This window comes from Salvelinus fontinalis, chromosome 18, assembly GCF_029448725.1.
Source record: "Salvelinus fontinalis isolate EN_2023a chromosome 18, ASM2944872v1, whole genome shotgun sequence".
In the NCBI taxonomy this organism is placed as follows: domain Eukaryota; kingdom Metazoa; phylum Chordata; class Actinopteri; order Salmoniformes; family Salmonidae; genus Salvelinus; species Salvelinus fontinalis.
The window spans coordinates 3,225,567-3,238,890 of NC_074682.1; the positions used below are offsets into that span (position 1 = coordinate 3,225,567).

The 13,324-nt window shown below is 42.3% G+C and overlaps 1 protein-coding gene across 17 annotated transcripts in view; it reads right to left on the reverse strand.

Moving 5' to 3' along the window:
• Window positions 1-12,922, reverse strand: part of LOC129814814 (receptor-type tyrosine-protein phosphatase T) — a 561,458-nt gene extending 548,536 nt beyond the window's left edge. For 13 of the 17 annotated variants that reach the window (XM_055867868.1, XM_055867867.1, XM_055867865.1 and 10 more), the window contains exon 1: window positions 12,423-12,921. In XM_055867868.1, the coding sequence (XP_055723843.1) occupies window positions 12,423-12,498 (76 nt within the window). In that variant the 5' untranslated portion in view covers window positions 12,499-12,921. Of the gene's footprint in view, window positions 1-12,422 lie in introns of all 17 variants that reach the window. The other 4 variants (XM_055867869.1, XM_055867870.1, XM_055867864.1 and 1 more) reach the window with 2 other exon arrangements.
• Window positions 12,923-13,324: the final 402 nt, after the last annotated feature.

A 13,324-nucleotide genomic window follows, 5' to 3' on the forward strand; every position in this document is an offset into this window, starting at 1 on the left:
AGGGTGATCGAACACGGCCCGAAAACGGCGAGTGAACTCCGGGTAGTGGCCCCTCGCTGAGTCGGCCCCGTTCCAGACCGCATTGGCCCACTCTAGGGCTCTACCCGTCAGGCAGGAGACGAGGACACTCACGCTCTCTTCGTCCGAGGGAGCTGGTCGGACGGTGGCCAGGTACAGATCTAGTTGTAGCAGGAATCCCTGGCACCCCGCCGCCGCTCCATCGTACTGGCTTGGAGGCGTAATACGCAAAGCGCTGGTACCGGGTCCCGCTGGAGGAGATGGTATAGTTGCTGGAGGGAGGGTAGGTGGGTTAGTAGGGAGACCACTCCTCTCCCAACGATCCATCCTCTCCATCATAAGATCCATAGCTGATCCGATGCGATGGAGGATGGACGTGTGATGAAGGACTCTCTCCTCCATCGTGGGGAGAGGGGTGGTCGCTGCTCCTGCTGGCTCCATTGAATGGTGCGGGCTTCTGTTACACTCAATGAGGACAAAGGTAAGGAGTCAGGCGCAGAGAGCAAAGGTAACGGGGAAAACCACTTTTTAATGTCCAACCAGAAATACAACTGGTAACGTCAAAAACATTGGCGTAAAACTCCAACTTGAATAAAGTCCAAAACTGGAAAATAAATCCAGTCTGTGGAAAAACCCCAATGAAAATAGCAACCTCAGATACAAACAGAGAAACAAGCCCGCACAAACATAAATGGGCTAAACGAACTTAAATAACACCACCCTAACAACCAAACAATAAACAGGTGAAATCAATTAGACAAAACCAAACGAAAAGGAAAAAGGGATCGGTGGCAGCTAGTAGACCGGCGACGACGACCGCCGAGCGCCACTCGAACAGGAAGGGAGGCCACCTTCAGTAATACTCGTTACAGTACCAAAAATTTGGGCAAAATCCCCCCCCCCCCCCCCCCCCTTACACAAAATCCTCATAATAATACATCAAAAATAAAAACAGCGCAAAATAAAACTGTCCTATGCTCGCCTCTAAGGCGGACTGCAGGCTTCCCCAAATAAGATCAAACTCCCGGTTAACCATCTGTCACATAACTTAACCTACAAAAGAGGGCTCCCAATTATTAACAGATAAGTATTTTTCAACGCCAATTTTAAATAGTTTGAACTCAATCATAAACAGTGTTACTGTCAAAAGTCGGGTCACCTGTATCCTCTATTAGCTCGAACAAACAGCAAGAGTAAAAGAAAAGGTTTCTGTAAGACTTTGAGCCCATGTGTTGTGTTAGGGGCGTGATCCATGCCTTGTCCCAGCACATCTACGTTCATAACTACAGGGAGTAAAACCTGATACGACCAAAGCGCGACTGCAATAAAGACAGCAGGGAACGACCCTGCAAACACAACCAAAATAAAAAGAAATAAAAAAATATCAAAAACAGTGGCCAACCAAGATCTTGAAATCAATATATATATCTAAACACATACTGAAACAATTAAAGGCATTACACCTGCGAGAAAGCATATGAAAACATTCAATTAACCAGAGTCAAACCCTGAGATTGTAGCATTAATACATAGTCTTGAGAGAGGTGAATGACTAGCTAGCTAGCTAGCTAATGCTAACTTAGCTCAAAGAAAATCATAACAAACCCATGTTAGGTACAACATACATGGCACCACACGTAGCTGGCAAATAGCTTAGCATTAGCTCATTATAATCAGTACAACCTTCAAAAAATGATTTTACACGCATCATAGGTGTCCATTACAATCAATGCAATAATGATTTGTCACCAGAACTTGAAAACGTGAATAAAACTTTAAATACATTATGCTCCATACATACATAAAAACATACATACATACCTACTGTATGCTACCCTAACCCTAACCCACGATATACAGAAAATAAGGCACTTAATTTGATAGGAATGCACACATGTCCTAAGTTATTATTTGTTAGGAAAACAACAATGCAAGCGCCAGCCAGAAAATGTGCCAGTTCGTGCAAGACTGTGCAATTGTCTGCAAATCACACCTCGCCAACCTGGAGCAGGGCGATGATTAGTTATGCCTCTTATCGCCCATGTGTGTTCACGGCTTTATGACATGGAACAAGATTTTTTTTAAACTCCAGCCAAAGCCTGCACCTGGTTCAGAGTCAAAAACAACGCTTTGGTCACCTTTATCACCGTCCTGGCAGAACTCACAAAGACACTCACTTCAAGTGTTTTTCTTCTACCCAGTGACAGGGCTGGGTCCAGACTTACTGTAGTGTAGTGTAGAAGTATATCTCAGGGCACACGAGCGCCCAAGCCTGACCTTTTCACAAGGGACTAAATAATGTGGCAGGCATTAGTACACTCCGACAAATTGACATTAGCCTAACCAATTAGGGGCATTTAATCTTCCCGCGAAGAAACAAAGCGGGCCATTGGCGGTAGAGGAAGTGTCTGGGGGAAGTGTGCGTGTGAATGCTGGGGAAAGGTTAATGGTCTCTCTGGAGGGAGAGAATGCACAAGGGGTCTTTGTTACCCTTCCAGACGCATCACTCCGACAAAGCCCCAGGTCTTGAAGGAGCTCAGCCAGTTCATTACTGCCAGCTTTCATTCTGCCGGGCTAACATTGACTTTAATGCAATTTAATACTTTCACTTTCCCCTCCTATTTGTCTGCCGCTGTCTTTCTTTAATCCTCAGAAAGGGGGTTTAGACTGTATTTTTCAAATCCCCTTTTGTTAGCCAAAGAGCTGATGCATAGACAAGGTTGACTGGTTGTCTTATTGAGATCCCTTATTTGAAGACGGTGGTTATACAGTATGTCAGTTATAGGGCCTAATAACATGTTCAAGGGAGATTGACGCGGTCCAGAAAGTCCATGAGTAAAAACACCACCCTGATCAGCGTGAACTACAGTGTGCACTTTTAACGTCATACTGAACCATACCTAAGCCAAAGCATTTATGGACACCGTTCTCCTTCACAACGTACAAATCACTGGTGGCTAAAAAGCTCCACCTGGCTAAGCTAAAGGAGCAGCCGCATGAGACGAGCTTCCAGAATAGACCATTTCTTTCTGACACGCCACTGTCAAGTCCTCGGAAGCCAATAAATTAAGCGATGAAGTCTCTCAAGGCCTGACAAGAGGTAACAGGAAAGGTTAGAAAAGGGCTTCTTTGAATGACACAATGTCCTCTCGTGGACGTGACTGAGGCCAGGAGGTGGACCCGTCCCTGGGAACCATCTGGGATCAAAGGCGATGAGCGCTGTGACACCCATTTCTAGAACATAATGGCCAATTCGGTCCTCCGAGCTGGATTGCTATTGTCACTTCATCGACTTCTGGAGAGGCTCGTTTCATTCGAATATACAGTGCATTCGGGAATGTATTCAGACCCCTTCACTTTTTCAATTTTTTTCCCCATTACAGCCTGTATTAAATTGTTTTTTTCCCCTCATCAATCTACACAATACCTCATAATGGCAAATCAAAACAGGTTTTTAGAAATGCAATTGATGTCTTTATTGAGACTATGTCTATGGTTTGGGAAAATAATTTCCTATTCCTCTTTTCTCAAAAAACAACAAAAATTAAACAACAACTACAGCTGATTAATGCCATTCTGGAACTAGACTAACAATACTCCTTTCCATCACCAGAACGTTACAAAGAAAGGCCTTTAGTGTATTGTTGCTCAAATTCCAGAATACCATTAATCAGCTGTTTTGTTTATTTTTCCACGGATAAGACTAAGCAGCATTTACTCCACGCAAGTGGTTTTGTTTGCAAGCATGGAGAAAAGACTAGTCGACTTCTAGCTCAACAGCTCAAGTGCAAATCTGCCTCACAGCTGATTCCCAAAATGTACGCTACCTCACGTATTCAAACAGTTAATCCCATTGAAATTAATAATTGCAAGGGAAATCCCCTGGCCCAGATGGCTACCCAATCGAATTTTACAATAAGTTTTCTGCCAAACTGGCACCACTCCTTGAAATGTTCAAACATGGCCTGGGCCAGAGTAGCCCAATCACTGATGGAGAACCCGGCGAAGGTGCATATGAGACATTTTTATTCAATGTCCTATATGTCATAATCACCTCCTCCTTCCAGCTAAACTGGATTCAACTTTCAGGCTGTGGCAGAGGAATGGCCATATCAAGTGTAATGACCTCTATATTGATGGCACCTTTGCATTTGATAGCGAGGTCGTCAGAATTGGCAATCTACACCGTTCAAGTTTTTGGGGGGTATTTCCAATTCAGTTGCTGTAAACAGCATATGAAATGTATTTATTAGATTGCTTTTCTAGTTTAAATCGCTGGCACGGAGCCCAATCAAAGTAGATTAGGTGCAAATTGCAAATTAAAACACCATCAAAAGAGACTGAAATTATAGCCTAACAATATGTTAAAACACATAATAATAGGCCATAGTCTATATACAGTGCATTCGGAAAGTATTCAGACCCCTTGACTTTTTCCACATTTTGTTACGTTACAGCCATATTCTAAAATGGATTAAATAGTTTTTTCCCCCTCATCAATCTACACACAATACCCCATAACGACAAAGCAAAAACATGTTTTAATCAATTTTAGCACAGTTTTTACAAATAAAAAACGGAAATATCACATTTACATAAGTATTCAGACTCTTTACTTTGTTGAAGCACCTTTGGCAGCGATTACAGCCTCAAGTCTTCTTGGGTATGATGGGTTCAAGTCAAGGCTCTGGCTGGGCCACTCAAGGACATTCAGAGACTTGTCCCAATGTCACCCCTGCGTTGTCTTGGCTGTGTGCTTAGGGTCGTTGCCCTGATGGAAGTTGAACCATTGCCCCAGTCTGAGGTCCTGAGCGCAGTGGAGCAGGTTTTCATCAAGGATCTCTCTGTACTTTGCTCCGTTCATCTTTCCCTCGATCCTAACTAGTCTCCCAGTCCCTGCCGCTGAAAAACATCACCACAGCATGATGCTGCCACCACCATGCCTCACCATAGTAATGGTGTCAGGTTTCCTCCAGACGTGACGCTCTGCATTCAGGCCAAAGAGTTCAATCTTTGTTTCATCAGATCAGAGAATCTTGTTTCTCATGGTCTGAGTCCTTTAGGTGCTTTTTGGAAAACTCCAAGCGGGCTGGCATGTGTCTTTTACTGAGGAGTTACTTCCGTCTGGCCACTCTACCATAAAGGCCTGATTGGTGGAGAGCTGCATAGATGGTTGTTCTTCTGGATGGTTCTCCCATCTCCACAGAGAAAGTCTGGACCTCTTTCAGAGTGACCATTGGGTCCTTGGTCACCTCCCTGACCAAGGCCCTTCTCCACCGAGTGGTCAGTTTGGCCGGGCGGCAAGCTATAGGGAGAGTTTTTGGTGGTTCCAAACTTCTTCCATTTAAGAATGATGGAGGCCACTGTATTCTTGGGGACCTTCAATGCTAGAGAATGTTTTTAGTACCCTTCCCCAGATCTGTGCCTCGACACAATCCTGTCTTGGAGCTCTACGAACGATTCCTTCGACCTCATGGCTTGGTTTTTGCTCTGGCATGCACTGTCAACTGTGGGACCTTATATAGACAGGTGTGTTCCTTTCTAAATCATGTCCAATCAATTGAATTTACCACAGGTGGACTCCAATCAAGTTGTACAAACATCTCAATGATTATCAACAGAAACAGGAAGCACCTGAACTCAATTTCGAGTCTCTTAGCAAAGGGTCTGAATACTTATGTAAATGTTTTTTTTTGTTTTTTTTATACATTAAATAAACATTTCTAAAAATCTGTTTTCGCTTTGTCATTATGGCGTATTGTGTGTAGATTGATGAAGAACATTTCTTATTTAATCCGTTTTAGAACAATTCCGTAATGTAAGAAAATATGGAAAAGGTCAAGGGGTCTGAATACTTTCCGAATGCACTATAGACTAATACAGTGGTCACCAACTTTTTGGTGCACTGTACCTATAAAATCTAATATGAGGAGCACTTTTCCATGGCTACCCTCTAAATCTGAAATAAATGTTTGACGGAGAGGCAGAGACGGCTGGCAGTGCAGCAGCTTTTTGTTCGAGACTTCCAATCTGAGCAGCAATTTGACGGTAATTATTTCCGTTGACGACAGAAGTAATTATCTATTAATCAAGTCTGAATTTACGTTAACCCTCTCTTCCTCTGTCCAATTAACGGTAAAATGTTTAATGGATCCTGACAATGACAGTGGGGGAAGGGAATGTGCATGTACTTCTCCATCCATCTAACACTTTGAGGAGGAGGAGAAATAGAGATGGAGAAATGACGGTGCATGCCATTATCGATGAAGATATCTGGCTAGTTGGTGCGGGCTTGTTGGTGTGAGAGTGGGTGGGACAGAGAAAGCGAAGGAGAAGGAGAAAAACAAGGAGAAAGAGAGACAATGGAGAAAGAAAGGTAACAGTCAAAGACGATGGGAGAGCAGAGTGGAGAGAGGAGGCAGATGCTGGATTACTGTACTGTGAGTCCTGGGAGAATTGAGGGCTCACTTCGCAAACATCGCGTAGAAAGACGCCTGTTTGAGAGCTGGAGGATTGTTGAGCAAACCGTAAAAGCACAGCCTCGAGGGGACCTTCCTTATACTGGCACAGTCTCTTGAGTCTACACAGAGGAGCTCCCTCTTTCCGTCTATCCATCCCATTCATTCTCCATTCTCTCTCATACGCTCTCTCCCCCCTATCTAACCCGAACCTTCCCCTCTTACTCTTGCCTCTCCCTATCTTTCCTCCACACTCTCCTGCTCTCTCCCCCCTCCCTCGCCATCTCCATTTTGCTCACCACTGATTTCAGTAGTAGAGTTTCTGCTCCTGTGTAATGAAGAGCTGCTTCCCAAATAGCACACTATTTCCTATATAGTTGCACTAATTTTGACGAGAGCCAATAGACACTCTGGTTAAAAGTAGTACACTATGTAAGGAATAGGGTGCCATTTGGAAAACACCCAAGGTGTGGGGAGATTGGCCTCCTGTGTATGGTCTCAAAATCCTCAGCTTTAGTTTTCCTCTCTGAATAGAATTCCGGCAAGACACCATATAGTGTAAGATGATAGCATGAGATGGATGTCACTGATTAATTGCTAGCTACAACACTAGAGTTCTTTTTTTAGGGATGATTTGGTATTTCTGTGTAGTCTCGATAACATCCAAACACAAGTCCAACAGTTTCTTTAACGTGAGAACTATACTAATCGCCATCAATTGATTCGAAAATGTCCATATACTGTATGGCGTAGGAATAGAACACATGAAAATTGAGGAAAACAATGTTTGTGTTTTTTTCCCCTAGATAATAGTCCTATTGTGTGTCACTTCCTCGACAGTCAGGCTTTGATAATTTGTTTGTCCCTTTCTCACACCACAAACAAAGGCGAGAGGTGTTTGCTCAAATTACGGTTTATGTCTTAACCTGCTCTGTCAATTCCCAGGTGACAGTACAACGGATCAATTTCCCCCCGTACTTTCATGAATCTCTCACTAATTGGGCAATACCTGTAAATCCAGCGCTGCACAATGAGAAAAACATAATTAAATGGTATCACCTTTTAAACCCTCGGAAACCCCTGTATATCAGGAAACCCCTGCACCGACTCTCTCTTTTTCTCCATTTCTCTCATAGCCATCTCCCTCTATCTTCCCCTCTCCCTCACTCTCCCTCACTCTCTTTCTCTCTCTCATCCTCTTTCTACTGAGTCATTATGTGCTTCGTGCCTTGAAATATCGGGTTAAACTTTGAGCAACTACAGAATGTCAGGTCCCGTATCACAAAAAGTCAGAGTACTGATCTAAGATCAGTTCCCCCCCTCAATATTCATTATGATTTAAAGGACAAAACTGATCCTAGATAGTTCAGCACTCTTACTCTAAAACCCTTTCTAAATACGGGCCCTGGTTTTCACCTCAAAGAATATGAGCCTCGGTCAGCAATAAAACCAGGCATTCCTCCTCTGCTTCACAACAAGGTTTTCAGGCATGATATCTAGCTTTTAGGTATGTCATTGAAAAAGAGAGAGAGCGAGAGAGAGAGAGAGAGACATTCTTCCAGTGGCTTGCACTTTAGCATCCTGTGGCACAGGCCTGCCCCTGTATTAAGCTGTCATTTAGTCAGGCAAATAGAATAAGTGCTGTGGATTAGGGTGACACAGTCATGCAGATAAGCAGACCGCTGGCAAATACAGCTCCATCCACTCACACAGCAAATGCAGCTCTCTTCTCTGGAAAAAAAAGAGAGAACGTGACCGGGTGGGCGAGCATACTAAACAGACAGTACAGTACCGGTGAGTGACAGACAGCTTGTCAAAAAAGTGCTCCTGCCACTCTGCTGCCCCGCTGCTGCCACGGCAACACAAGGGGCCAGACGATAACGGAGAGTTGAAAGAAACAATTAGGCTTCTGACAGGTTCTCATGGACTGATTGGGATCCAGATATATTTTTCTCCTTCTTTTACTGTTTTCAAACTTTTTTCGAAAAGGCCCAAAGGATAGGCATGCGTGTGAAATTCATTAATTCTCTGACAGCCTCCCAGCTCATTTGTGCTCTCAGGTGTTTCATTTCTCGACCACTTGAAGTACATTTTTCCCCTCTCTGAAGTTCTGGAGGTGTAGTCGTTTCCCCTATCAGTGCTTGAGTGACTCCCGGTTACATTTGCTGGGGCAATCACAGTTGAATTGCTTGTCACAATTTCTTGTTTGGATGACATCCAGTTTCTTTAACCATCTTCTATTACAATATTCAGACCTCTTTGAAATTGTTATTCAAAATAAATGTTACTTAAATCACAACAGCTAATTTAAAGTTAAAGTGTATGTTTTGCCTACCTGTGGAATAAAGCACAATTATGGAAGTATAGTGACAGAGTAGTACTCAATTAAAAATAACTATACTGAACAAAGAAATAAACGCAACATATAAAGTGTTAGTCCGATGTTTCGTGGGCTGAAATAAAAGATCCAAGAAATGTTCCATACGCACAAAAAGCTTATTTCTCTCAACTTGGGTGCACAAATGTGTTTACATCCTTGTTAATGAGCATTTCTCCTTTGCCAAGATAATCCAGCCACCTGACAGGTGTGGCATATCAAGAAGCTGATTAAACAGCATGAGCGTTACACAGGTGCACCTTGTGCTGGGGACAGTAAACGGCCACTCTAAAATGTGCGGTTTTGTCACACAACTCAATGCTACGGATGTCTCAAGTTTTGAGGAAGTGTACAATTGGCATGCTGACTGCAGGAATGTCCAGCAGAGCTGTTGCCAGAGAATTGAATGTTCATTTCTCTACCATACGTTGTTTTAGAGAATTTGGCAGTATGTCTAACCGGCCTCACAGCTGCAGGCTTCGTTTTAAGCACGCCAGCCCAGGACCTCCACATACGGCTTTTTCACCCATTGAGCATGTTTGAGATGCTCTGGATCGACATGTACACAGCGCGTTCCAGTTCCCGCCAATATACAGCAATTTCGCAAAACCATTGAAGACGAATGGGACAACATTCCACAGGCCACAATCAACAGCCTGATCAACTCTATGCAAAGGAGATGCGGCATGATGCAAATGGTGGTCACACCAGATACTGACTGGTTTTCTGATCCACACCCATACGTTTTTTTTGAGGTACAGTATCTGTGACCAAGATATGCATATCTGTGTTCCCAGTCATGTGAAATCCTTAGATTAGGTCTAATCAATTTATTTCAATTGAATGATTTCCTTATATGAACTGTAACTCAGTAACATCTTTGAAATTGTTGCGTTTATATTTGTGTTCAGTGTAAATAAAATCCTAAGTAACACCCCTCACTTTTTAGCTTCAGCCATAGTGGAAAATCAACAAAACCTAACAGAAATTGTTTATAAATACTCTGGAGCAAACTGAAGTTCACGGTAAACACACATACACACACACACACACACACACGCACACTATCTCTAAGCCGCCAATGTGTGTGTCCTTCCCTAACAGCAGGTTGACATTTATTGTCATGAGTTTTGTCCTGGAGGCAGAACAGTGATTTTCCCTTAGATAGGCCAGCTGCAAAGTCAAAATTGGCTATATATATATATATTTTTAAATTAAAACAAAAATTGGCGTTTTCGTCTTAATTTAAGGTCAGCGTTAGGCATTCGGGTTAGCAGTATGCCTAATGTTAGGGTTAAGGTTAGGGTTAGTTTAAAAATCTTCAGATATTATGACTTTGTGGCTGTGCCAGCTAGTGACCACTTTGCAGAGCTGCTGCCCAGAACAAGATTTATGACGAAAAACACGAACCTGCTCCCTAAAATGGAAGGGCTGGCGAGAGGGGCCTTGAACACTGACACTGCATCAGCCTGGAATTACCATTAGTCTGGCAGCACTTGGCTAGCGAGTGTCCTCTCCAGCATACAGAGTGACTGCTATCTCCTGTTACATTGCAGGTGCTGCAGGATGATGTATGCAAAGGAGTGGGGAGCCCTTGGTAATGTATGCAGAGAAGCTACATTTTTCCACTAGATTTCTTTCCTTGGCAAAGGGGCAATGGCCAGTGAAAAAACCACCATGGGCTGCATTCATCACTACTATTTCCCATTGAAATGAATAATGTTGGTTGTCTGTTCTTCTGCTTATTTGGGAGAGTGGTGCTGAAATGCAGATCACTGACTGGCATGATATATCAATTCATAAAAATAAAATAAATATCTACACAGAATATCCTGATTTACAGCAGGGCCTACTGCACATTATATATTAAAGTTGTGTGACTAATGCACATTACCAACAACAAAAGAGAGGTTTCCATGCGTTTGTCCAAGAATTAAGTTTATTTAAAAAAATAAATCAGTCGACCACCAAATCCATATAGAGATATGCATCGGAAATAAATAAAAATGGACACCAATCCATAAAGTGTGATCATCAATTTCTACGATAAATAACAACAAACGTAAGTAATAAACTGCCTTAATTTATTTTTAAGAAGAATGGGTATTCCAAGGGTCTCGGATTTAAAACCATCTTTGTCCTTGACTGTTTAGTAAAGTTATCTTGCGCGCATGATCCTCTGGTGTGGGTGAGCGTAATATAATGATGTGCCCAGAGCGCCACCTTACGGGTGAACAACTCAGCAGGCAGACCGTCTTGAGCTCATGAACACCGAAGTTGGTGGATAAATGAAGATAATTCACTCTGGTCATTGATATTTTTTTAAATGGTCAGTTCCGGTCAACTTAACTGTGTGCGTGTCCCATAGACACCCAAGGCAATAGCAGCAGGTTCTGGTCTACTTAATTCATTGACTTTCATTTAACCAGGGAAAAAAACAAGAAAATAACAGCCAGTGGGGTGTCTCGCTTTCTCATCCGTCTCTGATGAATACTTTTTGTAGACTTGCTCATACACGAGATAAGAAATTCAATCGCACTGAAAAAGTATGATAAAAATTGTGAAACAAATAAAATAAATAATTACAAATTCGGCCTTTCAGTCTACGGATTTCAACCACGGTCACAAATGTCATGATTATTCCTTTTCTTATTTAGATTCGTTTTTCTGTTTATTAACAGTGAATTTGAAGAAGGCCTACATTTATTTAATAGTTTTGTTCATTAGGCCTACTATCAGATATTCAACAAGACTACAGTTTGAGAGCAAGAAAAAGCTAACGTGACTGAGACAGCAGTCTGTTCCGTGGTATCAAGTTATTTGAACATTTCCTCTAACTACCGTCATGTTAAACTGTTTAAATATAGGTTACAGCACAAATATATTTTCCACGAAAACTTTTGCCACAATGTAGCTTATTTATTATTATTATCACTTATTTCCAATCAAAACCTAATTCCGAATCGCGAGTATGAATATGGGAGGTAGATTATATCCGTACATAGGTTGTGTTATAGGAATTAGCCTAGTGTATAGTGAAATGTTGTTTAAAAAAATAAAAGCAGAGTTTATTCGAGTTGGTCCACGTATAGCCTATTCAACGTTATGCGTAGTTTACTTATTATCACGTTATAAACTACTCCGAAATTACCGCTGCTTTGTGTAATGGGTATGTGGTGAATAGCGTAGCCTATATGTGTCATAACGATTCTGCATTACAGATACAGGTCAATATTCTCGACTTTGTCAATGCCATGTTCTATAGCCCAGAATACTTGTGAAAAAAAGCTTGACCAAAGCACCCCAAATTGCGCTTTGAGTAACAAGTGCTCGAACGGCGTGCATTTTGATACCGTGTGTGTGTGTGTTGCGAGCGTACGTGCGTGCGTGTGGGTTCAAGTATGTAGCCTACAATATTCGAAAATTAAAAGTTGGAGACGCAGCATTAACTCCTACGCATGCACCTGCCCACGGTCCCTGCGTATCGCCATCTCCAAAGCACAGGCTCTACTGGGATGAAAGTAGCCTATAGGCTTCTAAGCACTTCCGAGAAACAAGAATACACTTACCTGGAAAGAACTGTCCACATATTAAGTCCAGCAGTTGAAAAAGAAGCGAAGCAATGATGTAGTTCCCTTTGTCCATTTTGTCAGTGACTGTTTTACATGCGCGCCTCCCGTCCGTTTACTCGCTGACTGTATACACTGACAGTATCCTCGCATTGGTATTGCAGTGAGGGAGTAGACCTACTGAAAGGCAGTAGACAGCAATCCCGGCTTGATTGTTTGACTTCAATCAGTAACTGATGGCAAGCGGAGTTGAGAACAGATAGAGAAGAGCGAGGAGAGTGGCAGAGCATTCCGATGTCCCCCGGTTCCCTATAGCCTACCTGCCGCTCCGACACGACGTTTGAACCTCTATCTCTGCGTTGGAGTCTTATATTCCGCTGTGCTGGGGCAGAAGAAAGACGTGACAGTGTGCGAGGTATTCTTTCTCCAGTGCTGACACTCACTTCTGATGCCGAAAGTGCGGCTGCTTCCTAAAAAAGAGCAGCCTGTCGTGCGCACTATGAAAGCTTCCCGCGCTTTGATCACCTTTTAGCTATGTCAAAAGTGAGATTTTATTGGCACCCTTGATAAAGATAAGCAAAAAAAAAATTATAAAATAAATAATACAAATACATATTGTATGCTAATATTTTTGGGGAAAATTATATTATTTTATACTAATACAATAGATAAAAAATAACGAGATTTTGTTTAACAAGTAATAAAAAATAAAAATAAATAAATAGGGGTCAAAATTATTAGCACCTCTGTTTTCAAAACCTCACTTTGCACGGATAACAGCACTGAGCCTTTTACTAAAAATGTTATGAGATCTTAAACCATTCATAAATTATCTTTCCAGATCCTTGATGTCCTTCATCTGCGTTTATGGACTGCCCTCTTCAATTCAAACCACAGGTTAC